Source organism: Geotrypetes seraphini, chromosome 4 (genome assembly GCF_902459505.1).
Source record: "Geotrypetes seraphini chromosome 4, aGeoSer1.1, whole genome shotgun sequence".
NCBI classification, from domain to species: domain Eukaryota; kingdom Metazoa; phylum Chordata; class Amphibia; order Gymnophiona; family Dermophiidae; genus Geotrypetes; species Geotrypetes seraphini.
The window spans coordinates 124,897,846-124,925,572 of NC_047087.1; the positions used below are offsets into that span (position 1 = coordinate 124,897,846).

Here is a 27,727-nt window from a genome sequence, read left to right on the forward strand (position 1 = left end):
GCTGACATAAGTAATGCCAACTAAAAATGCTGAATGGTAGCGATAGCTAGGCTGACAATCTGTTCCAGCAGCAGTTCTCTCTTACTGCTAAAGAAAGACAGGGCATCAAAACACTAGTTCTCTGTGTTAGCCTCATCTACATCTGCTAATGGCATGAAGCACATCTTCCTGAAAAGCACCACTCAATGATTTGTTTCTGCTTTCAGAACTCCAGAAATATCCGGATAAGGCTGTTGCCAAGGCTGCCTCAACAACATTCACTAGACATCTGTGGTACTCATACTTATCAGAAATTTTGGCTAATCTGGCCTTTTATGATAGAAACATGGAAACTTGATGGCAGATAAGGTCAAATATCTTACAGGCCTTGCTGAGGTGGAGGAAGATATCTTTTTCCTTACAGGTCCCATGGCAACAAGAGAGCATTCGCTCAAACTCAAGGGTGGGAGACTTCATGGCAACATCAGGAAGTACTTCTTCACCGAAAGGGTGGCTGATCGTTGGAATGATCTTCCACGTCAGGTAGTCAAAGCCAGCAACGTGCTCGACTTCAAGAGACGATGGGATAAACATGTGGGTTCGCTCCGGGGAAATGCTTAGGGGAGGGTTCTTTTAGGGGGAGGGTTCTTTGAGTGGGTAGACTTGTTGGGCCATCGGCCCTTTTCTGCCGTCATACTCTATGTATTTTATGTAAATGGCCCATCCAGTCTGCCCATCCACAGCATCCACTATCTCCTCCTCTTCCTAAGAGATCCCACATATCTATCCCACGCTTTCTTGAATTCAGACACAGACTTTGTCTCCACCATCTCTACTGGGAGCCTATTCTATGCATCTACTACCCTTTCTGTAAAAAGGTATTTCCTTAGATTATTCCTGAGCCAGCATTTAAACGTCAGTATCATATCTCCCCTCTCCCGTCTTTCCTTCAAAGTATACATATTGAGATCATTAATTCTGTTGCCATATGCTTTGACATAGACCAGGGGTAGGCAATTCCTGTCCTTGAGGGCTACAGGTAGGTCAGGTTTGCACCATGCAAACACAAATCAATAAAACAATACAGAAATCATTCACAGTTATGAGAAACTTAAGACACATTAGAAAATTCTTCAATAGAACACAATTCCGGCTCTTAGCACAATCCCTAGTCCTAGGCCTTTTAGAGTACTGTAACATTCTCTACCTCCCATGCCCAGCAACAATGATAAAACAACTACAAACAATCCAAAACACAGCACTGAGACTCATCTTTTCATTAAGGAAACATGACCACATCACAGAGGCATACCTCATCTCACACTGGCTCCCTGTTCCGGCAAGAATACTATTCAAAAATTCTACTGTTTACTATTTAAAACCATAAACGGCGACAGCCCAACCTACCTGAACAACCGCCTCATCCAAACTACATCAACTAGACATAGGAAAACCCACACTCCATTCATGCACCCCCCAATCAAAGAAGTCAAATGGAAAAAACTATATGATAGCCTCCTAGCCACACAAGCAGCAAAACTCAACCACCAAATCTCCAATCTACTAATTATGATCTCAGACTACAAAACATTCAGAAAAGAAATAAAGACTCTACTTTTCAAGAAATTCCTGCAAACGACTTAATAATGCTAGCTGCTTCCCACCTCCCTATACCACTTCCAATACCTTCCCGACTCCCCAAAACAACCTCATCTACTCTTTATCTCCTCTAGAAATTACTAGATATCTTCTTCATATAATTCGCTTTTTGTAATTCTTTTGTAATCCACCTTGAACCGCAAGGCAATGGCGGAATAGAAATCTCTAATGTAATGTAATATCCACAACGAATATGTATGAGATAGTTTGCATGCACTGCCTCCTTGAGATGCAAATTTATCTCATGCATATTTATTGTGGATATCCTGAAAACCTGACCTGCCTGTGGCTCTCCAGGACCGGAATTGCCTACCCCTGATATAGACCACAAACCATTTTAGTTGCCTTTCTCTGGACTGACTCTATCCTGGTTATATCTTTTTGAAAGTGTGGTCTCCAAAATTTTACATAAATGAGGTCTCACCAGAGTCTTATTCAGGGGCATCAATATATTATTTTTCCTACTGGCTGTTCCTTTCCCTATGCATCCTTCTAGCTTTTGTTGCCTTTTCATGCACTTTGGCCACCTTAAGATCAACACATACTATGACACCCAAGTCCCGCTCCTCTTTCATGCACAAAAGTTCTTCACCTCCTAAACTGTACCGTTTTTTCGGGTTTTTGCAACCCAAATGCAAGACCTTGCATTTCCTAGCATTAAATCTTAGCTGCCAAATTTCAGACCATTCTTCCAGCTTCACTAAGTCCTTCCTCATGTTTTCATGTTTCTATTGTAGATTTTAGTGACATCCGCAAAGAGGCAAATCTTACTTGACAGCCCTTCAGCAATATCACTTACAAAAATGTTAAAAAGAACAGGCCCAAGAACTGAACCTCAAAGTACACCACTGTAGCAACCTTTTCCTCAGAGAGATCTCCATTGACCACTCCCCTCTGTTGCCTTCCACTCAACCAATTCCTGACCCAGTCTGGGGCCCATACAAAGGACACTCAGTTTATTTATTAGATGCCTGTGTGGAACACTGTCAAAGGCTTTGCTAAAATCTAAATACACCATCTAGTGCTCTCCCTCTATCCAGTTCTCTGGATACCCAGTCAAAGAAATTGATCAGATTTGTCTGACAAGACTTGCTTCTAGTGAATTCCTTTAGTCTCAGGTCCTGTAATCCACTGGATTCCAGAAACTGCACTATTCTCTGTTTTAAAAGTGTTTCCATTAATTTACTTAACACAGGAGTCATACTTACCAGCCTGTACATAAGAACATAAGAATAGCCTTACTGGGTCAGACCAATGGTCCATCTAACCCAGTAGCCCAGCTTCATGGTGGCCAATCCAAATCACGTGTACCCTACTTCTTCCTTACTCTCTACTTTTGTGGAGAAGGACCACATTTGTCCTTCTCCAATCCTCCGGTACCACTTCTGACTCTAGAATGGCATTGAAAAGGTCAGCCAGCGGAGCCCCCAGAACTTCCCTATATTCCCTCAGTACCCTTTGATGTACACCATCTAGCCGCATCACTGTATTCACCTTTTGTTTAGCGAGCTCCTCATAAAGACAATCCTCTGAAAATCAATCAGACCTCCAGCCCTATTTGCTTTTGTTTTCTGTGATCCTGTTCCCAGCACTTCAGCTACGAACACAGAACAGAAATATTTGTTAAGCAATTCAGCTTTACCTTTTTCAGCTTCTACATATTCCTCCTCTTCACCTTTGAGTCTCACAATGCCACTTTTGCACTTCCTCCTATCACTAATATATCTAAAAAAATGTTGTCCCCTGTTTTACTATGTTGACTATTTTTTCTTCCATTTGCATCTTTGCTTTCCTGACTACTTGACTCTCTTAACCTTTCCAGATATTTTTTGGCTGTCTTCTTCTTTCTGCAATCTTTTGTAGTTTATGAAAGCTAATCTCTTTTTGCCTACCTTCTCAGCTACTACTTTTCAGAGCTAAAGCAGCCATCTTTTCCTCTTACTTTTACTTACTTTTCTTACAAAATGATTTGTTGCCCTTATAATAGCTTTTCCTTTCAGTTTTGTCCACTGCTTTCCTACTTCTTCCAGATTTTCCTATGCAGACAATTATTCCTTGATATAATCCTCCATCTGATCAAAGTTAGGATTTTTTAAAGTTTAGAACCTTCACTGTTAAATGAGCCCTCTCTACAGCTGTTTTAATATTAAACCACACCATGTATTGATCACAGGATGCCAAATGATCACCTACTATAACACAGAAACACTTTCTCCATTTGTAAACAGTAAGTCCAGTAGGGCCCCATCCTACATGGGTTCTATTACCAACTGCTGGAACAGTTCTCATGGTAGAGAATCCAGGAGATCCCACAATAGGAATATTGCAATCAACATCTGGCATATTAAAATCTTCTATTACATCTATATTTTGAATGTCTTCTATATTAACTCTCTATCCACTTCTTCCATCTATGAGGGAGGCCTGTATCACACCAATGTAAATATATTTTCTATTCCCTCTTTCCAGTTTAAAAACATAAGAATAGCCTTACTGGATCAGACCAATGGTCCTTCTAGTCCAGTATCCTGTCTTCACGGAGGTCAATCCAGATCACAAGTACCTGGCAAAAACCCAAATAGTAGCAGCGTTCCATGCCGCCAATCCAGGGCAAGCAGTAGCTTTTGTCATGTCTGTCTCAACAGCAGTTTATGGACTTTTCCTCTAGGAACTTGTCCAAACCTTTTTTAAAACCAGCTACACTGATCACTCTACCACATCCTCTAGCAATGCATTCGAGTTTAACTAGTGATGTAGCGATGATGAATGGCACCCGGGGCAGTGGCGCCCCCTTCCCACGTACCGTTTTAATTTTCCAGACACGAGCAACCTCATGGACTTGCTGCCCGTGTTGCATCGACTATCCCTCTAATGTCACTTCCTAGGTGCGGGGCCCGGAAGTAACATCAGAGAGAGATGACACCAATGCGGGCAGCAAGTTCATAATGCTGCTTATGCAGGGAAAATTAGAGAGGTATGAGGGAAGGGAAGGGGTGCATGTGTGTGGCAGGGGGGATGGAAAGGAATGGGGGCAGAGAGGAGGATTGATGGCCGGGATCCTCTCCGCTCCCCCTTACTATGCCACTGCATGTAACAACCTCCTAAGGAAAGTTGGCAAGGTTGACATTCATGCCATAGAATCAGTCCCCTGGGGCAGTGGAGAGGTAAGTGATTTGCCCAGGGTCAAAAGAAGCCACAGTGGGAATTGAACCCTCTCTATCCTTCAATCTAACCCGCCCATTGCAGATCACTCTGAAACACCATATTTGCTAAGTCTGACCAGTAGATGGCGCTATTGTGTGATGACCACTATGCCCGCCCCCTAGAGGCTCTGAATATTGTCTCTGCAGCATCCTCAGCCCAGTCAATCAGAAGAATAGAAACTATGCATGAGAATCAAACCCTGATCTCCTGCATGGCAGCATTAATGCTGCTATTGACTTAAAGTGCCACATTATTTAATGTATGTAAACCAGAAACATTTTCAACTAATTAATACTGCTCCTTTAATGAAGAACAGCTCTAGTAATTATTCCCACACATTTACATATAGACATAGATATACTTACACAGTACATTCTATGGAAATCTTTGGCATTCCCTTCTAGAAACCCTCAGAACCCCTCAGAAAAGAATCCTCCTATAGGCAATTTAAAATGGACCTTAAGATGCATTATTTTACTTTTGGACCTTTTGGGCATTATTTTAATTTGACTGATTTTGTGACAGAAACCACTGAGTGAGTGAGAGAGGATGCCTCCACATATGGTCTACGCAGTATTTACTACCTCACTCATATCCCTTATGCTGTTTTTCCTTGCTTTTCCAATTTTAATGGAGTTCTATCATGTAATTCTTGGTTTTATTGTAAATAATGTAAACCGCTTTGCTGGCACTGGTGAGAGATGGTATTATTAAATCTAATAAACAGTAAATATAAAATTCTTTAGTGACATACTTTATTTTTCTAAACTCTAGATAACAGCTCTTAAAATCAAGCATAATCCATTTGCCAAAGCTTTTCTGGACGCCAAGGAGAGGTGAGTCCCAGCTGCTGGTTTGTACTCTAATCAGGATCTTTGCTTGCCCTGGTACCCCCTTCAACAGTGCAACCAGAGAAAGTGATCCACACCCAAGCTTACTCTTTTCTCTCTTTCCATATTCCTCTAATATCCTTGCATCTCCCTTTTTGTGCTTCTGTGCTCAGGTTACCACTCCAGGTTTTTCATCCCAGGTTTTTTGTTTGGGTTTTTTTTTTTTTACTGTGCTGATTAAATCTCACTATACAACTATATCTTACTATACAGTACAGTCTTGTTCTCAGGTTTTTGTGCTAAAGCAAGGACTCCTCTGAGATATATTGCCAACTGTAAGAGGCTCCTATTCAGCCAACCCTTACTTCTGTAATTTTAGTTTTACCAGTCAGATTTTGTATTTGTTGAGCAACTTTCTTTAATAGAACATGAAATAAAGAATAAAACTCACAATTGATAACTTCATGGCAGTTCAACTTTCATAGAATCCTCTCACTCTACCAGCTTTCCTATTCGAGCTAGGAGTTTGTCCACACCTTGTGGAAATAACACTGTTCTCCAGACTTACAGTAGATAGAGAATCTAAGCTGTATTAGAAATAAAGGGTAAAAAATATCTGGTGGGAGAACAATGCTAAACTGAGGTTCTGATGCAGCCTTGCAGTCTGAAATATGGCAAAAGTTCTCTCTCACACTGGAGAAGAAGGGTGGCGCTTCAGCTCTGTGAATGCAGCCTAGCTCTCTGGGGAATGAAGTCCACAGAGCACACCTTACTCATACATCTTAACATAGAACACTTAAACTTATTCTTATATTAGAAACTGAGCAAATGCCCACATAAAGTGGGGGCAGAACAGCTTCGGTTCTACCCATATCAGCATCTCCTCTCTCTGCTGCATCCCACACAATTCACTGATCAGCTGTTTGAACCACATGGAACTCTGCATCTACTGCGGTGCAGTAGAGGGGTGCTGCTCATTTCTCAATGTCCCTCCTCATCCTCTGATATGGTACCCTAGGCAGTTGGTTCCTTGTGTTTGTGTATAGTGCTGCATATACCTAGTAGTGCTATAGAAATGATAAATAGTGGTATAGTAGTAGTTATCTCCTTGCAAAGTCATGGATCTAATGACCTATATGTGCTGACTTGATTTGATGCAGGCAGGTTCCCCATATTCTTATCTTCTATGTCAGAGGTCCACATATCTGGTTCTTGAGGGATACCGAAACAGGAGAAAGAGATATAAAGCTCAAGGAAAGCACAATGGGCCTCAAGAATGGGTTGTCTTTGGGCAGAGCATCTCCATCAGGGGTTGTGTATTCCTCTGTTCATTCAGTGCAATTAAACTAATCCAATAATGTACCAGTTCCATGAACTACTCAACCTCTAGTGACCTAGAGGTGAATGGCAATAGAATATAGTACTTATTTAATCTCTGGAAACCAGTGGTGAGAGGCCTTGTATCTCAGTTTCCAGTAACTTATAGGTGAAAATCTTTTTTTTGTTATTTGTAACTGCCCTATATTTTGTTTTCCAGAAACCATCCTAAGGACATGCAGGAGACTGTCCCAGATGGCCAGCATATGTCATTTTCCCACCGTAAGGAAGGCTCATATTCTGTTATTGTTTTAGCATGACATTAGTTAAGGTTAGGGTTACCATATGACTCCAGAAAAAGGAGGATGGATTGAGACATCTGGGTTTTACTTCCATTACTTTCAGTGGAAGTAAAACCCGGATGTCTCAATCCATCCTCCTTTTTCTGGAGCCATATGGTAAACCTAGCTGAGTCCTATCGCCAACCTCAGTAACCATCTAGCTCCAAGTCTTTAGAAATCGATGACTTCATACCGATTCTCTTTTTTTTTCAGTTTTATTTTTTTAACATTGTTCTGCTAAACTTTATGAAAAGTATCGGCTCGACAGAACAGTAAAAGCTAAAGTCTTCTACTTGTACAGAAAGAAGTGCTACAGCACTGGCTATTGCAGCAATGCAATTTCACATACATGCAAACTTTTCCCATCACAGGTCAGGTAAAGCATAGGCAGCAACAGTCAGACTTCCAGCTTTCTTTTTCTCACACACTCCTATAGGTAGCACCTTTCATGAGCACTAAATTCATAAAATGTTTTCAATAACAAAATAACATTTCTAAAATGTATATGTGCAAATCCTAGCATAGAGACACAAGCAATATGCATCAAATCCAATGCAGAATGTTCAGTCCTCCATTTCTGCATATTGTTTTCTTTGTATAATGTTATTCTCCGAATCTTTGTTTTTTATCTAGTAGGGGGATGGCTGATCTCAAATCCAGAGGCTATCTGCCCTTCAGGGGGTTCAAACTATCCATTTGCTGGAACTCTGGCCCTGCCGAATTCTCACAATCACCACAGCTATGAGCGGTACCCACCAATCAGAGGTCAGAGAACAAGCCCTTATCCTGCTTCCTTCCTCCACAGGAATCACTCCACAGGTAGGCCAAGGAGCTCCACAGCATACGTCTGATCCTCCCTTACATTCACAGAACTTCTCATCTTCATGTTTTTGAGTGTGTTGTTTTGTATGTGGAGAAAGGGGTGGGGGGGGAAGACCCCATCTGAAACAGCAATCTATGGGTGTAATGTTTTTGGCATTAGTTATTCTGAGGACCATGCAGTAAATATTCAGGCCTTGGTGGTCTGTTTTTTTAAACTCTGATTGCCACAAGCAGATTTAGTTCCAGATATTCAAGGCTGGGTCATATCTGGGCACTGACTTTGAATACTCAGAGCTAAACTAAACTAAACTAAGCCTTAAGTTTATATACCGCATCATCTCCACGGAAGTGGAGCTCGACACGGTTTACAAAGCTTAAAAATATAGGAAGAGAGAGGAGAAAGATTTACAAGAGCATATGAATAGAGGGGATGTAAACAGGAGAAGAGATGTTATATGTTAGAGAAAAGCCAGGTTTTCAGTTGTTTTCGGAATAGTTGGAGGGAGCCCAGGTTCCGCAGCAGGATAGTGAGTTCGTTCCAAAGGCCGTGATTTTTGAGAGGAGGGATCTTCCCAGTTTGCCTGCGTGAAGGATGCCGTGTAGAGAGGGGAAGGATAGTTTATATCTGTGGGCGGATCTGGTGGTAGCAGGCGTCAGGGCGAGGAAGGATAGAGGGATTAGGGGCGGAAGGATGCCGTGAATGATCTTGAAAGCCAGGCAGGAGCATTTGAAATGAATTCTGGAAAGTACTGGGAGCCAGTGAAGATTGGTAAGTAGTGGGGAGACGTGATCAAATTTGCGTTTAGCAAAAATCAGCTTGGCTGCAGTATTCTGGATAAGCTGGAGTCTGCAAAGACTTTTTTTTGTTAGGCATAAATAAATGGCATTACAGTAATCGAGTTTGGATGGGATGATGGATTGTACAAGGACGGTGAAATGTTTTTGGTGAAAGTAGGATCTTACTTTCCTCAGCATGTGGAGGCTGAAAAAAACATGATTTTGCCAAGGAATTCAGGTGATCGTTGAGGGAGAGGGAGGAATCGATAGTGATGCAGAGGACCTTGCTTGAGAACTCAAGGTGCAGAGCAGGGCCTGTGGGTAGTGTGAAGAGGGTGGGCAGGTATACTAATTTTGGGCCAAGCCAGAGTAATTTTGTTTTTGATTCATTTAATTTCATCTGTACAGAGAGGGACCAGGCGTGAAGTCTCATTATGGAGGTTTGTGAGGTTCTGGTCTGTTTCGAGGAGGATAAGGATATCGTCTGCATATGTGTATATTGTTTCAAGGGGGGATAGTTTGAGGAGCTTCAGGGAGGTCATATACATGTTGAAGAGAATAGGGGATAGGGGAGAACCCTGTGGGACACCACAGGATGGTGTCCACGGAGCGGATTTGGAGCCGTTTGTGTTGACAATGTAGGAACGAGCGCGAAGGAAGTTTGAGAACCACTTTAGGACAAAGGAGCCTATTCCTATCTCAGAAAGTTGGTAGATTAGTATGTCATGGTGCACGACGTCGAAAGCCGTGGAGAGATCGAACTGTAGAAGAACAGCAAATTTGTTTTGAGTGTGTAGTTGTTGCACCTTTGAAATTAAGGAAACTAGGAGGGACTCGGTGCTGAAATTGGGCCTAAATCCGTATTGGTAGTGTTGGAGAATGGAGAATCTCTCTAGGTAAGAGGAAAGCTGAGTAGCGACTATGGTCTCTAGAAGTTTTGTTAAAAGAGGGATGTTTGCTATGGGGCGGTAGTTCGATGGTAAGGAAGGGTCGAGATTGGCTTTTTTCAGAAGAGGGGATAGGGCAATGTGTCCCATTTCTGTGGAGAACAGGCCCGAATGTAAAACTTTATTTATAAGGTTAGTAAGGGAAGAGATGGCCTGCGCAGGGATGTTTTCGTAAAGGTAGGATGGGAAAGGATCTAGGATGCACTTGTAGGATTTAAGTTTGAGGCAAAGTTTAGAGATCTGGGGTTCGGATACGAGTTCGAAAGTAGTCCATGATCTGTCAGCAGAGATAGGGTCGGAGTCTTTCAGAGGAAGAGAGTTGTAAGAGATAGCTGGGGGAAACGAATTCTCGTTGAAGAATTTGGCTAGGTCATTTGGAGATGGAAGGGAGGGGGAGGGGGAGGAGTCGTTTTTAGAAGTTAGGTTTCGCCAGATGTGGAACAGTGTACTGTTTTGATTTTTTGACCTGGAGATTTTATCTCCATAGAAATTCTTCCTAGCTTTTTTTAGTACGGAGTTGTAGAATTTGATGTTTTCTTTCCAGGATTGTCTATCTGAAGGGGATTTAGATTTTTTCCATTTTCGCTCCAGGGCCCAACATTTCTGTTTTAATTCCCTGTGGTATGGGAGATACCAGGGAGCCTTATGAGAGTAGGAGATGGGTTTAGTGGCTAGAGGGTCAAGAGCACTGTACGTGGTTTCGGAAAGAGTCACCCAGTTGTGCCAGATTGAGTCTGGGTCCGTGTGATTGGGAAGAGGAGGGAGCTTGTTGAGAAACTGGGACCAGAATAGTTCACTTGTGATTTTTTTGCGGTAGGTGATGGAATTTGTGGCTCGGGTTGGGGTACCAAGGACTGACATGAAGATAGGGAGGCAGAAAGAGCCTAGGAGGTGATCAGACCAGGGGACATGTTCCCAACGGGTTTCATCAGTGGAAGTTTTGTGCTCAGTCAGGTCAAGAAAGCTGATGATGTCAATGGAGTGCCCCTTTTCGTGGGTAGGGGTGGGCGGTGGAGCAGTGAAGCCTAAGGAAATGAGGAAGTCTTTGAAATCAGTTGTGTCCTTGTTGGTGTTGTCATCAAGGTGAAGGTTTATGTCACCAATGATCAGTAGTCTTTGGAATTTTAGATAGGCCCTTGTTATGGTCTCATGAACAAATTCAGAGGATTTATTCTAGGGGGTGGGTGGGCGGTAAAGTAGCAGGATGCCTAATGGGTGGGGATGAAGTTCGTCATTTATTGAAGCTAGCATGAATTCTAAGGAAGGATGGCTGCCCTTTTCGAGGAACTTGACATTAAAGAATGATTTGTAGAGAAGGGCCAGACCTCCTCCTTTCCTATTTATTCTGGGAGAGAAAAGACCATGGTAGCCTGGGGGACAGAGTTCATTTTGAATGAGTAAGTCATCTTTTTCGATCCATGATTCAGTGATGCACAAAAAACCAGGATCAAAATCTTCGAGTAAATCTTTTACTATTTGGGTCTTATTTCGGATGGATCTGGCGTTACAATAGAGAGTAGGGACTGGGGTGAGAGAATCTGAGGTAAGGTTGGGTAGGTTTGCTGAGGGAACAGGCTTTAAGGAGGTGAGGTTTACTCCTCGGTGCTTTTTGAAATGATGGGATCTGGTGAGTACTAGCGTAGGGATTCTGAGGCCAGGGCAGATGTTGTTAGTGAATGTAGCATCGGGAGAGTTAGGAGGGAGAGGTTTTTGGGAATGGGAAGTGTTTGTGAGGGAGCAGAGAAGGAGAATAAGGGGCCAGAGTGATGGCTTCATGGTGGGAGTCAGGGGGGCCAATGAGAGGGGGTTGGTCAGAGAATTTGCCAGGAGGGAGGGGAGGGGGGAGAGAGAGTTCGAGAGGACTGATAACGAATGGGAGAGGAACAGAGACTGTAAAGGAATTTGTGTCCAGCAGATTCTAGTGTGATACCGGACAGGTTGGAACTTAGAACAATTGTTAATAGAGCGATACAATTTGAAGTGGGTCTTGGCTAAATATGCAGTTTAAAGAAACAAGCAGTGCAGTTGAAAATAAGTCAAGGAGTGTAACCTGGGGTCCGGGATTATATTTGTGCAGGCTGCAGGAGCTTATGCAGACCCTGGCTGACTATTGGCCAGGACCTGCCTAAGAGTAGGGATGCAGGTGCTCTCTGCTCCTCTGATTCCTCCTCTCCCTCCCACCCTCAATATGAAGAAGGAACTGAGACCCTACTGCCCATCCCCAGCCCCATTAGAGGTCACGGTAGCCATTTTGTAAAAAGAGCATGAAGGATAGGAGTGAGCAGACAGTGCTCCACTTTGGAACCCACTAAACCTTCAAGACTAGTGGAGGGAAAGAACTACAAGGTTGGAAAGAATGAGGATAGGAATGTACAGTTGGACCTTCTTCACATCAAGGGTGGCAGAGAGGTGGATTGGGATTGTGAGGAAAGGAGGGGAGCACCTGTAAAGTTGATGTAGCAACCCAGAAGTTAACTGGCACCAGTTTAGACTGGTGCTCGGTTAGCTTGGCAGCTAGAGTTAGGACAGCTTTTTTGCTGTCTTAGCTTTAGCCACTTAATTAAATGGTTAGTGGTTCGAATATGAATGCTACCTGGTTAAATCTTGGCTCCTTCCAACCTCCACCCATGGACTGCTCTGGTACTAACCAGACAGTGCAGGGGTGGATTGTGAGGTATATTCAGCAGCACCATCCAGTTAAGTGCCACTGGATATCAGCACTTAGGTGGTCACTAGCAATTTAACTGGTCAGGAACTTTGAATATCAGACAGTATGTTATACATAGCTGATATTGGTGAAACATCTACAGGACAGTGATGCAAACATATTTGCCTGATTTCCAGCTCTCACTTCCTCAATCAGACTGTTCCTTCATACCTTTTACTTCTCTCCATGTCCCTTCTCTGTCCCTTATGGGGCATCTAATCTGCATCAGTAATCCTCCTCCATCTTCAAGGGCTTGGAAATCAATGCATGAGCCTCCTTCTAGGCAGTGTGCATATTACTTGTCTCATGCATGAGCATACCACTATGACTTCATGCATATGATATACAAACAAGGTCTGTTCAAAAAATTCCAGGACTGATTTTATAAAAATTTATTAAACAATCTTACAACTTATTCCATTGGGTCCCCTTCAAAGTACTCCCCTCCCTATGTCTATACTTTTCCCAACGTCGTTTCCAGTTCTTCAAGAATCGCCAAAAGTTGCTGCGTCAAATTTTGCATTGTCTTCAGTGGTATTGAATCACTTTCCTTTTAGCGTGGATTTAAGTTTAAGAAACAAGAAGAAGTCAGCAGGGGCCAAATCAAGAGAGTAAAGTGGCTGGGAAAGGACTGTCATTGCGTTTTTGCGCAAAATTGGTGAATTTTGACACTTTCAAAATACCTTCTACAACTCATGATATGCTCCCCATAAGCCACTTTCAACATTTCATAAGTTTCTGCAGTAGTCTTACCCCATTTATAACAGAATTTCACACTGTAGCGCTGCTCACTGAGGTCGCACATGATGAGAAATAGCCAATCATGAAAACATACTTTCACAAAAACTGCTGTAGCTCAGAGACGAAAACAGATATCAACAAATGGAAAAAAAGGAGGTTAATCGTGATGTTTCAAGCTACTCAACGCTGCCTAGCGTGTCTCATATGAACTTCATGTTGGCGCACAATTCAAACTGTCATGGAACTTTTTGAATAGATCTTTTATATATATATATATATATATATATATATATATATATATATATATACTAGTCTTTAAGCCCGTTACATTAACGGGTGCTAGAACATATGTGTGTGTGTCTGTCTTTATTTCTTTCTCTCTCTCTCCTTAGCCGCTTTTTTTCTTTCTGCCTTTCTTTTTCTTTGGCTGTCCATCACCACCCCTTGCCTGCTCCCCCTGTCCATTTTCCCTTCCTTTTACCTCCCCTGTGTCCACCACCACCCCTTCACTGCTCTCCTTATGCAGCAGCAGCCCTTCTCCCTTTGTTTTACCTCCCCCCTGTCCAGCAGCACCTCTTTCCTTCTCCCCCTGTCCAACATTAGTCCTCCATTCCTTTTCTTCAACCCCCTGTCCATCAGCATCTCTTTCGTTCTCCCCCTGTGCAACAGGTGCTAGAGTAGATGACTGTTTTTTTTTTCCTTTCTCTCTCTGTGCTTGGATGCTGTCTGTCTGTCATTCTTTCTGTCTGTGTCTCTGTCTTGCACCATGCCTGCCTATCTCTCTGTGGCCCCCTTCTCTTCCCCGGCATGATTGGTGTGTGCCCCAGAACACCCTTCCCCCCAAAGCAGCCCCGTTTCCCAATGCCCCTGCCCCCTTTTGTGCCATGCCTGCCTGCTCCGTGGCCCCTTTCTGTTTCCCCCCTATGATTGCTGTCTGGCCCAGGAAACCCCTCACCCCAAAGTAGCCCCCTTTCCCTCTCCCCTTGTTGAGCCATGCCTGCCTGTTCTGTGATCCCCTGCCCATGACTGCTATGTGCCCCAGCACACCCCTACCCCCAAAGCAGCCCCTTTCCCTCTTCCCCTGCTTGCCTGCTCCCTGTGCATCAGCATCAGCATTTCCCTCCCCCTCACCTGTTCCTTCGTAGCAGCATGGAGATAAAACGGCTCCCTTAGTTCTTTGCTGGATTTTTTTTTAAGTTTAAAGATGCCTACGCGGCTCCTCTCACGATCCGGCCTGCGTCGGAAGCCTTCTCTGACACAGGCCGGGATCGTGAGAGGAGCCACGGCGGCAGTTTTAAACTTTAAAAAAAAATGCAGCGAACTAAGGGAGCCGTTTTCAAAGCCGCCGCCGCGGCTCCTCTCATGAGCTACACTTATATTATGTTGGAAGATGAGAGAGGAGCCGCGGCGACGGCGGCAGATTTCAAATTAAAATAATTTATGCGGCCAGCCGGCTCCCTCGAAACCCTCCCCCCTTTCCCTTCCCACGGTCCGTCTGGCTGCGTTGTTCTCTCCCTCATTCTCAAACCGTCCGTGCCAGCTGAAGTGGGAGTGGGGGGGACTCAGCACCGGCTGGGCGACTCGAGCCGACGGCCCCCAGGAGCTCGAGGCCGACAGCGGACATGGCTTGCGTTGCCGAGTTTGGTGACGTACAACCCGCGCATGCGCACTAAAAAAAAAACCCGACAGATCAGGGAACACGTTTTTTTTAGTGCGCATGCGCGGCCTAGCATTTTATTATATTAGATATTAACCATCTGATGCCCGTGAAAACTCCACATCTTCATGGTACAGTGCTGATACATGTCCAGATCAAGATTGTGATGGCAGTGAGATGTGCACACAAGTTGATATTTATTTATTTTGATTTTGCTCAAACCTTTTCCAAGTGACATTCAGGTACACTAAGTATTTCCCTGTCAGGCTAACAATCTAATAATCTTGTACCTGATGCACGGGAAGGTTAAGGGCTCCTTTTGCTACGCTGCGATAGCGTTTTTAGCGCATGCAGAATATTAGCGTGAGCTAACCCCGCGCTACGCAGCTAGAACTAACACCAGCTCAATGGTGGCGTTAGCGTCTAGCGCACGCGGCAATGTAGAGCATTTTATATTGTTTTGATTAATTTTCATTCATGATTATTATACTATCACTTGCAATATGCACTACTTTGGCACCTCTTTAGCTCTAATTATAAGCATAAGAATATAAGATTTGCCGCTGCTGGGTCAGGCCAGTGGTCCATCGTGTCCAGTAGTCTACTCATGCGGTGGCCCTTAGGTCAAGGACCAGTACCCTATCTGAGTCTAGCCTTACCTGCGTATGTTCTGGTCCAGCAGGAACTTATCTAACCTTTTCTTGAATCCCTGTAGGGTGTTTTCCCCTATAACAGCCTCTGGAAGAGCATTCCAAATTTCTACCACTCTCTGGGTGAAGAAGAACTTCCTTACGTTTGTATGGAATCTTTTCCCTTCTAACTTTAGCGAGTGCCCTCTCGTTCTCTTGACAGAGTTGCCTTATTGGAACCACTATAGTGTTCATTGCATATTTGTACTGGATAACCAACTAGAAATTGGCTGGTGTATTTTCTGTTCACTATGTTCTGTACATTTTAAAATTCAATAAAAACTATTGAACTAAAAAAAAAAAAATGTTTTTTCATTCACACTCATCAACATTATGATAGAGACTTACAAGATCATGAAGGGCATAGAGAGAGTAGAGAGAGAAAGATTCTTCAAACTTTCGAATAATAAAAGAACAAGAGGGCATTCAGAAAAGTTGAAAGGGGACAGATTCAAAACGAATGCTAGGAAGTTCTTCTTTACCCAACGTGTGGTGGACACCTGAAATGCACTTCCAGAGAGCGTAATAGGGCAGAGTACGGTACTTGGGTTCAAGAAAGGATTGGACAATTTCTTGCTGGAAAAGGGGATAGAGGGGTATAGATAGAGGATTACTGCACAGGTCCTGGACCTGTTGGGCCGCTGCGTGAGCGGACTGCTGGGCACGATGGACTTCAGGTCTGACCCAGCAGAGGCATTGCATATGTTCTTATATTGAGACTAACTTGCCCATATTTCACGTATAATTGGTAATTTTTAATGTTGCAATATTCACAGTTATGATAGATGTTTTCCACTGCTTGGTGTGTTACATGACACAAATCTTTTTTTACATTAGGTTACTGATGGTTTATTTATTTATTCTTAATTTACTTTTTTTTCTAAACTCTTTCAACATTGGCAAACATTGCATGTAGTTTTTATTTGCACACTTTTTTACTATTACGTTTTGGCCTTTTTTGTTTAATAAAGTTTATTACAATGCTGTCACTGTTTGTAACACCTACTTACCATAACTGTTCTCTTTTAGCGCCATTTTTTTTGGGGAGAGAGCGATTTGCCGTGAACTATTGCATCACAGCTTTTTTTTTTTTAACTTCAAAGTATATACAACAACATTATAGCATAAGTTTAATTGCTTTTCAATCAAGGCATTTATGCTTTTTAGTTTTTGTATCCCTCCAATAGGGCTGGTTTATTAGTGATGCACCAAGGTATCCATTTTATTCCAAAGCTTTTAGACTTTAAAGCATACATAATTTTTCAGTATCATTTTTGGTCTTTTTCAACGTTTTTTAACATCGGTACCACAGTATTATATACCTTCTTGACATTTTTTAAAACCCAAGTAAGAGAGGAAAACAGCCTACACAAATTCAAAGGGCTATTCAAGACTCATCTATTTAAAGAAGCCTTCAACGTTTTAATTCTTCTTTCAAACTCTCTTCAGTCAATCTTTCCTATAGAAACAAAATAGTATCCCCCGTATTTTCATGTTCTCCTTAACTGTCTCCTATCCTATACGAATTGTACCTCTTCCCCACCTTCCTTTTGTCTTATGTAAGACTAGTCTAATTTGTTATCAATAATCATGCCATTTACCCTAGTTGTTTAATGCTCCTTTTTATTAATTGTATTGTTTATTGGCATTTTTATTTTATTTTTTTATTTTCATTGTTCGTTCTCCCCCTATATTTTAGTATGTATCTCGCTTAGAAATTGGATAAGCGACATCAAATTTTAATAAAAACTTGAAACTAATCATGCCAGCGGTAAGGTAATTTGAACATGCATACTGATAGGGCAGGTTTGCCTGTTTTTGCAAAGAGACACCGTTGTGTTTTTTTGGTATTATATTAATTTAATATGCTTTATTTTTTTAGTTTACATGGACATAATAGTCTCACGGTTTTATAACGACAGTTTTCTTCCTTCTGTTTTTACACACGTGGCATGATTTTTTTATACACTGTAATTCACAATTAGCATTATATTTTTATTTTTGAGGAATTATAATTTTTTTTTTAGTTTTTAAGTTGAACATTGATATTAGTTTTAAAGTAATGCTTCGACGGTTTTACATCTTCACACGCCAGTGGCGAGATGTTTTATATACATGCTCTTTGACGACTGTCTGTGGCATACAACATTGTTCACACTTGGTAGCTGATAGATCAGTTTTCCTTATTTTTTCTTGTGTTTTCATTCACACACTTTAAACATTGGCTACATTGTACACGAGAGAGAAGAAATGGAAAAGGAGATGTTGAAAAAAGAATTTGGGAGAAGAATCACACAGGAAAAAATGGAAAAGAGAGACTGGAACCAACCTGATTAGAAAAATAAAATAAGACAACAAAGGTAGAAAATAAATATTGTTTAAAATATTTAAGAATTGGGACGTCAGTTTTGGGGAAAAAAAAGTGCATCTTTCCTATTTCTGTACATAATGGTTAGAAGGAAGTGTATTTCTGTTTTTCTTATATCAGCATAATAATAACTTTATTCTTTTATACCGCCATAACCAAAAGTTCTAGGCGGTTTACAATCAGCGAAATACAATAATACAGTAAAAAAAAAATACAAATATTTGTAAAATAGTATTACACTGCTTATAGAGTCTGGCAGTTTTTGTCTGCATGTTTGTTTTTAATTTGTGGTCCTTTATTCTGTATTGGATGAGGGTCTGTTCGTGTTCTGCATATGTGACTGAGGTAGGGGATGGAAAGGGAAGCTAGCTTGCTTTCCTGTTGCTGCTCACTGCTGCACCTTCATTTGACTAGCTTTGATTTTTTTTTTTCATTAATACTTTTGCCTATTTGTATTCATGATCCATTTTCATAAAAAGCCTTGGGGAAATCTTGCATAAGCATTATTCTTGGGATAACTTGCTCAGAGCAAATTTAAAGGAAATCTAAAGACTTACCTCTTCCAAGATGCATATGACTGTTAAACAGACTTGGATTCAGCCAGAGTTGTTCAATAATCCTGATTCCCTGGTTTACCTTTTATATATTCTTTACTTTTAATTTGTAGTTCTCCCAACTTTCCTATTGTTTTACGTTGGTCAAGTATTGTTTAGTGGGTATTTGTTTGTTTATTGTCTCCCCCTTTTTAATGCAAATTGTAAAATGCTTAGAAGCCTTGATTTGCATTTTATCAAAATTTTAATAAACTTGAAACTTGAGTTACAGCCCAAACTAGCAGTGGCATGATGACATTGTTCTTTCTAGAATGCATGGAATAAGTTGCATGGGATGGCAGGTAAAATCCACAATAGCTGCAATGTGATACCATTAGATCTACTGGAAAGTATTGTTGTAAGCTGTACAGAGTGGCAGTTACCGCTGTAACAGTCAGTGGTAGGTACAACTTTGAAAGGTTGGTTAGGATCATGTGGGAAGAGGACGCAGGTGTTGGGTTCAATGTGGTCATTTTTATTTATATCTTCCACAGTAAAACTAATCGCTGCTTGGCAGACTGGATGAGCCACAATCACTTTATTGCTTATAGTGGGTTTTTTTCTTGCCCAAAGTGACATGAGCACATAAGTAAAAACCTTCATCTATTTTCAGGACATGACAGCTGGACTTCGCTACCGTCCACCCCCTGCACAAACACAATTTCAGTTCCACATGCAGTCGAACCTGCTGCCACTACTACTAGGTGAGACCCAGTCCACAAACCAGGACAACGTATTATCTTCTTTGTTTGTACACCACTGTCTGATTCCAATGGGGGGAGAGATTTGGAGAGCAACAAAAAGAAATCTAACCAAATCTGCAGAAAAAACCACCAAAACAGGAAAACCAAACAAAAACTGCTGATAATGTACAAGATGCAGGCAAAAGTTTATTGTACCAAGGTTAAAATGCAGTAATATAAAACCTTTTTACCAACCAAGAGACCCAACACGGTCCGTGTTTCGGACAACACGCCTTCGTAAATAAGGTATAAAATATACCGCAAAAAATGAAGGTAACAACAAGTGCCTGTGTGTATAATGCGCTGAGAATCGCTGCCGAAGGTAAAGCGTCTCAAAAGTGTTGGGTCTCTTGGTTGGTAAAAGGTTTTATATTACTGCATTTTAACCTTGGTACAATAAACTTTTGCCTGCATCTTGTACATTATCAGCAGTTTTTGTTTGGTTTTCCTGTTTTGGGAGAGATTTGGAAACATTTTATTAAAACGAATGCAAGCATTTAGCAACATCATAAAGAAATAAGAACATAAGAAACGCCTTCACCGGATCGGACCGAGGTCCATCTAGTCCGGTGCTCCGCACACGCGGCGGCCCATTTAGGTACTCCTTTTTGGAGACCCGACTTTACCGTATCCCTCAATATGATATGCAAGAAGGTGTGCATCCAACCTGCGCTTGAATCCCAGTACAGTAGTCTCCGCCACAACCTCCTCCAGTTTCCTGCCAGTTTCTTTCTACAGGTAACTGAAGGTACTGCTGCATGGTTACCATAAGTGGGCTTGTTTCTTACTGCCCTCAAGTGGAAAGAAAATGACATCTCGTGTTATAGAGGGAAAGGGATTGGGACTTGTATGGCGACCTTTTTTGTAATTATACAGCCACACTCAAAGCAGTTTACATGCAAGTACGTCAAGCATTTTCCCTCTCTGTCCCGGTGGGCTCACAATCTAACTAATGTACCTGGGGCAGTGGAGGATTAAGTGACTTGCCCAGGGTCACAGGGAGCAGCATGGGGTTTGAACCCACAACCTCAGGGTGCTGAGGTTGTAGCTCTAGCCATTACAGCATACTCTCCTCAGATAATTCAGAGACAATGCAAGAGAATCTTGGTTTTGTCCCATTGCATCTAGGGCCTCATAGCACAGTTTCTTTTTTTGGGGGAAAGAAAAAGATGATAGAAATTTATAAAAACATGAATGAGGAGGAATGGTGAAAAAGGGACAGCTGTTTATCCTTTCAAAATGGGGCAAAAAAACAATCCCCATACATTTTCTCTACTGCAGTGCCTGCAACACAGTGATTCCAACTCATGACAATCATGTGTAAAATGACACCAAATTAAGAGGACACTTCATGAAAGCAACAATCAGCAGTTTTAAAACAAATCACTTTTTTTTTAATGCAGGCACTTAATTTAAACCTATAGAATCTATTGCCAATAGATATGGTCAAGGCAACTAAACGTAACAGGACTCAACATAGGACAAGTTCCTGCAGGAGAATTTCATTAAAAAATGGTTAAACAGATAGACTTTGCAGACTCATTACTTATTCCTGAAAATGATTTGTGAAAGAGCAAGATCTACTTTTTAGGATCTACTACTTGTAACTCAGACTGGCCACTACTGGAGACAGAAGGCTGGGCTTAGTCAACATTGGTTCATTATGAGGTAATGGAACTACAATTTCCTGTATGCAATGAGACCACACCAAGCACCCCTCAGCCTATTCCTGCATAAAATATGACTTTTTTTATGCGGCACATTACTAACTAGCTCCATTTTCCAGGTCAGAGTGAGCTAATGCTGTTTTTGACCCAGTGCACGCAGCGATTCGTAGGTTCCGATTTCTCTAGGGAAAGCAGGATAAAACCAGGTCTGATCATCTGGTAGTCCTAATGTATATATTTGAGGATCTTTTTAAAATTATATTATGCAACAATGCAAGAAGTTTTATTTTAAACGCTTTACATTTGTAATTGGAAATGGGTGAAACCTTATCCAGAGGTATAAGGGTCTAGCCTCTGGATTTCTTTTTCTAAGTAAAACCTCAGGGTTGGGGGGATAAGGGAATATTTAGGAGGGACAGATGGAAATTTTTCAATGTTTTAACTTTTGTAGCATTTAATTATAGTATCTTACTATGTTACATGCCTTTGGCAATGCATTTTGAGACTGCTTTGTTTCTTTGATTGTTGTATTCTCAATCAATAAAACATATTGAACATAAAATCTTTCTAAAAATGCTTAAACAAGAACTATTTTCAGACCTAATTCTTGCTCAGTATATAATGTACATTTATAGCAATGTTACCTTGCTTATTATATACAGTTGGACTTTGCACAGCCAGTTTGGGGACCCCCACAGCCCATTAAGTTTTCAGAGTATGAGTATCCACAAGAAATGTACATGAGAAAGATGCTCCTTGAGATGCAGCATATACAAATTTATCTTATGCATAGTCATGTACACAGCTCGGAAGCTGGGTCACCTGTAGGCTTGGGAAGTCCTTGTCTAGAAAGCTGAAATTACAACCTAATCTGAATTTTGTCATGGCCTAATGAAAAAAAAAATTGGGGTCAAATCTTGGCACATAACACAAAGTTTACGTGTAGTAGGTGGCCTCTGAGGACAGCAGTGTGGAAGTGATATCATCCATGGAGCCTGATGTGAACACTGCAAAGTGTACTGCCACATTTAATCTTTGGAGGCAGTGCCCCCCCCCCCCAACACTTAAATGTGGGACCATCAGAACAGTATGAAAGCTAAGAAGACAACTCCAAGGGGAAAGGGAGGAATATATGAATATACGAGGGTGGTTTGAAAAGTTTGGTAAAAAAAAAAAAGTTACATCTCTGTGTAAAAACTTTGAAAAGCTAAGAGTATATAGAATTTGTCCTCTGAAGGTCATTGAGATGGACCCCTCAATCTATCATGGAGGAATGTATGGTCAAAATTTTCTTTTGCAGAGGAGATTGAAAGGGAGGTCCCAGAGTAAAATTGTGTGATATCATCCACCACTGGAGAGAGTGGTAGAGTGCCTATGAACTTGAACAGAGTCTGAAAGTATCCCCCATGGCTTGAGACTACTTCTTTGATATTTTTGGGTCATAGACATGATTTCAGATCTTACTGGGATCATCGTCTCTATTATTAGAGAATGTAAGACATTCAGCAATTCCTGTGAATAGAATTTGGAACACTTTTGGAGTAGCAACCTATCAAGAGGTAAAAAGGATGTTCAATAAATATGTTAAGTCCTATTGTCTCTGAGCTAAAAGGGTTGAGGGTGTATAACGATGCTTAGCAGAAGAATAGTATGAATGACCTGTGCCCTTGAAAATCTCCTAGAAGAAGACAGAGTAGAAGGCTATGTCCTGGAGAGTATTTTAATATTGTCGGTATGCTTTGTGATAAGATCACTACTTCTTCAAACTTGTCATTAAACAAGTTGCTTCCTCAACATGGGACATCTTCTAAGCACAACTGCACTGCAGGTTCGAGATCTGAATCTTTGAGCTAGGAAAGACAACAAATGGCTATTTATGACAATCTACTAATTTCTTGTGGTGAATCATAAATTCAGAAGTCTTTTCAGGAGGTAGGAAGTCTGAAAATGAAAGTATACTTTTTATGATAGACTTCAAGTAGATTGTGGAATAATGTTGGTAGTCTAATATGTGGCTGATCAGCATAAAAGCCTGAAATACTTGTATCCACCTACTAAAGGAATCTGGAGTTCTAGCCTTTCTTCCTTGAGGAGCAGATGAATGGGATCTTGTACTGCAAGGGTATATTAAAGCAAATTCCACAACCAAGGAATGATGTGGTAATTATTTTTTGTCAAATCAAAAACATTTTTGAATTCTGTATATAGTATCAATTTTCTCTGAAGCAACTTGCACTGTTAGTGGAGCCTCCCAAATTTTGAAAAGGGCATCCTTCATAATTTTATGAAGAGGGCCTGTGGCACCATCTCTAGGAAAAGCATCATAATTCAATACTTCAGAAATGTTCTTCTTCTTTTTTAAATTTTAAGTATATTGTCTGAGCCATCTCACAGACAAATCAAGGAAAAAAAGTTTTCTGGAGGAGTCTTACCCCTCTCAGGTTGTGGAGAATGCTCAGAAGGTATGTCATAACTTCAATAAAACTATGTGAAATTGAGAAGGTATGTCATATGACTCATCTGAGAGGTTCTGTGGATTCTCTTCCATCTCCCAGAAGAGGTCCAAATCTGACTCTTCACAGTATTCCTCATGGGAAGTACATGGAAGAGAGTGATGTTAGCTAGAGTGTCAGATCTGCATGGATGAGCATTGATGCAGAGATCTGTGCTCTGAACCTGGAGACAGCTCCTCTGCTGTCAACGCAGGTGTCACATAGGTTCATACTGTCCCTGACAGTCGATGCAGAGCCAGAATGTAGGATCTTTCCCATGGCTGATGCTCCAGTGCATCTTTGGGCTAGGCTGGGCTGAGGCTGGCATGAGCACCTTGTAAGCTTGTGTAGACTGCTTAAGCAGTAGCCCTGCAAGCTTTTCATTGAGCATAGCACAGATCTTCTCCTGGAAAGAAGGTATGGATACTCGGTCTTGAACCGCTTATTACTCTGTTTTAATTGATGTGAACCACTTGTAACTCTTGTTAATTGATGTGAACCGCCTAGAACTCTTCTGGGAATAAAGTTATTATTATTATTATTATTATACAGACTGGGAATCCAGTTTGGAGACCACTTGTGGCATAGCCTGTTGATGTATAGGGGCCCTCAAGGATCCAAAAAGCTATTGATGCTGAAGAGAGGAGAGTGGTCACAGCGACATCAACATTTCCCAGCATTGGAGACTCCAATGCAGAGAAGCTGTCTACACCATGCCTGGAGGGAGAAGTATGGTGATGCTTCTTAAGTTTCTTACGCTTTTGGTCCTTTGATGCATGCTGCATCGATGATGACAACACAGAGTCCTGTCGCAGTCATGGTACCGACTCTGATGCCAGATACTCTCAATGCTGCATTGGCACACCCGATGCCAATGGTGACACTGATGTAGGTTCTACACATGATGCCAAATCGCCTGCTGTGCTCAATGCCTATGGCAATGCAGACCCACAAAGCTTAGTATACTGGATTCTACCATCTTTAAGGGATATCTCTTGCATAGACAAAGAGATTGCAGTGCTTAAGAACATAAGCTTTGCAATACTGGGACAGACCGAAGGTTCAACAGACCCACTATCCTATTTCCAACAGTAGCCAATTGAGGTCACAAGTACCTGGCACGATCTCAAGGAGTAAAACAGATTTTATGCTGCTTATCCTAAAAATAAGCATTGGATTTCCCCAAGCCATTTCAATAATGGTCTATGAACTTCTCATTTATGAAATTATCCAAACCTTTTTTAAAACCTGCTAAGCTAACTGATTTCACTACATTCTCCAGCAATGAATTCCAGAGTTTAATTACATATTGAGTGAAGAAACATTTTCTTCGGTTTGTTTTAAATCTACTACTTTAGTAGCTTCATCGCATGCCTCCCAGTCCTAGTATTTTTGGAAAGAGTAAACAAGCGACTCACATCTACCCTTTCTACTCCACTCAGTATTTTATAGATCTCTATCATATCATCCCTGAGCTGTCTCTACTCCAGGCTGAAGAGTCTTAGCCACTTTAGCCTTTTCTCATAGAGAAGTTATCCCATCTCTTTTATCGTTTTTGTCACCCTTCTCTGTACCTTTTCTAATTCTGCTATATCTTTTTTTGAGATACGACGACTAGAATTGCACACAGTATTAAAGGTGTGGCTGTACCATAGAGCAATACAAAGGCATTATAACATTTTCACCTTTGTTTTCCATTCCTTTCCTGATAATTCCTAACATTCTATTTGCTTTCTTAGCTGCCACCACTGCACATTGAGCTGAGGACTTCAACGTAACCTCAATGATGACACCTAGATCTTTTTTGGGGTGATGACTCCTAACGTGGAACCCTGCATCATATAGCTATAGTTCGGGTTCCTCTTTCACACATGCGTCACTTTGCCCTTGCTCACATTAAACATCATTTGCCATTTTGATGCCCAGTTTCACAAGGTCCTCTTGCAAATTTTCACAATCTTCTTTTGACTTAACAACTATGAACAACTTTGTGTCATCAACATATTTAATTATCTTAATAGTTATTCCCATCTCTAGATCATTTATAAATATGTTAAAAAGCATCAGTCTCAGCACAGACCCCTGAGACCCCACTTACCCTTCTCTATTGAGAATATTCACCATTTAAACCTACTCTCTGTTTTCTGTCTTTCAACCAGTTCATAATGTCCTTATGGATTAACTCATATCCCATGACTTTCTAATTTCCTCAAAGTCTTTCATGAGGTACTTTGTCAAATGCCTTTTGAAAATCCAAATACACAATATCAACTGGCTCACCTTTATCCACATATTCATTCTCCCCTTCAAAGAACTGTAGTAGATTGGTGAGGGAAGATTTATCTTAACTAAATCCATATTGGCTATCTCTCATTAATCCATGCTTATGTATATGTTCTGTCATATTGTTCTTTATAATAGTGTCTACTATTCTGCCTGGCACTGATATCAGACTCATTGGCCAGTCTCCAGTCTTCCAGTACCATGCTGGATTTTAGAGAGAAATTACAAATTACTAAAAATAGTTCTTCTTAAGACCCATGCACTAAACACATCAACTATGGGGGTCAGAGCCTGATAAGGTTCTACTGCACCCAGCCCACTTTTTAAAGCTATTTGGCACCCTCTTTGACATGGAGGGGAAAACAGCCATCATGAGGTCAAAAGGCTCAATGGCCTGGGGAGCTTGAGTACTCGATGAGTTGAAAACTGTTGATGTTCCTGTCCACAAGGATTTTAGGGACCTGGAAGGCCTCATAAACAAAAATTTGCTACAATAATACAAAATGGCAAAATAAGAAAAATTATGAAGAAAGAGAAAACCTGTATGGGAAGGTACCAAAATCACAAAAAAGTATGACATGCTGAAGAGAGATTGAAAATACAACCTCTCTATTCCATGGAAAACTCCAAGAATGCAGTGTGGGCACTGCCTCACAGATTTAAAGTGACAGTACACCGAAGTGTCCACACTGGGATGACATCACTCCACATGTGTGAAGTCATTGCCTGTTTGTCCTTGGAGAATGAACAAAATCTGCACAGAACAAAATTCTGCCACCTTGTTACAAATAATTCAGTCATGGCTGAAGCAGCCACAGAGGTGGGATATTACAAAAGACATTCTTTCACAGGAAAGTTTTACCAAATACAATAGTGCAATGCCACAGAATCATGTCTTGGATATTTTCTCTGCTACTGAGCTATCTTGTGACATAGGTTTTAAGAATATGAATTTGTGTAATATTCTAAGATTGGTCTCAATACAATTTTTGCCTATTCTTTTCAGCCACTACCCATGCCTGTGGACGGTCAGTAACAGTGCCATTAACATATCCAGCCCAGGAAATGACACAGTAAGTCCTACTATTACATTCAAGTGGGGAACTTTACTGCCTATCACCTCAGCTTCATTTACCTCTCTCCCACTACAGGGAACAGTGAATAGTAACATGGAGATCCAAGGAGATGGAGCTCTTGCCAGGCTAGCTGTATCCACCTGGACATCTGTATCATCCTCCCATTCCTTCTAATGTGAACCTTCTCACTAATCCAATGACTAAGGCAGCACTCATCACAGGTGTTTGGAACTGGAAGGCACCACTTGTGGGAGATTTCCCTCTTCAAAGTTACAAATTCTACTACAGGAGAATCTTCAGTGCCAACACAGTACTGTGAAGGTGGGGGTGGGGAACTTCACACACTCAACATATGGGCAGACTTGACTATTCTGTCAAGACTAATTTTCCAGCTCAAAAAAGTCCTACATCCATAAAATAATAATAATGGTTTATATCCACTCTGGAACTCATGAGTGTACAAAAACTCTGGATCAGGGGTGGATAATATACCAATTACAGAAAATCCACTGAAATCAGACTAGACTTTTCATTCACAAGCTGCCATGATGAAGTTAAGATACTATGATTTTTCATTGAGGCACATAAATTTTACATCAGTTCTGACCCTGCTGGCTGTAACATCAAATATAAAATTCCTATAAAAATTAAACACTTGGACAGTTGTGCCCACCCTCTTCAACCATTCACCAAGCATTATTATAGTATCCATTGCAGTTGGTCTTCTTTATGACTGTGTAATAAAAAAGGTGACTAGATTAGAACCCATATCCACCAGTAAATCATCTTCCTGAGTTCCGTAGATCAAGTAGCAGAATCTGTATTGACCAGGCGT

General features: G+C 41.3%; 1 protein-coding gene across 1 annotated transcript in view; it reads left to right on the plus strand.

The window, feature by feature from the left end:
• TBX19 (T-box transcription factor 19) overlaps positions 1 to 27,066 on the plus strand; it is a 95,919-nt gene extending 68,853 nt beyond the window's left edge. Inside the window, exons 4-8 of the mRNA XM_033942921.1 lie at positions 5,617 to 5,678; positions 7,210 to 7,271; positions 7,964 to 8,149; positions 19,245 to 19,335; positions 26,823 to 27,066. Coding sequence (XP_033798812.1) covers positions 5,617 to 5,678; positions 7,210 to 7,271; positions 7,964 to 8,149; positions 19,245 to 19,335; positions 26,823 to 27,066 — 645 coding nt within the window. The remainder of the gene's footprint in view (positions 1 to 5,616; positions 5,679 to 7,209; positions 7,272 to 7,963; positions 8,150 to 19,244; positions 19,336 to 26,822) is intronic.
• Positions 27,067 to 27,727: the final 661 nt, after the last annotated feature.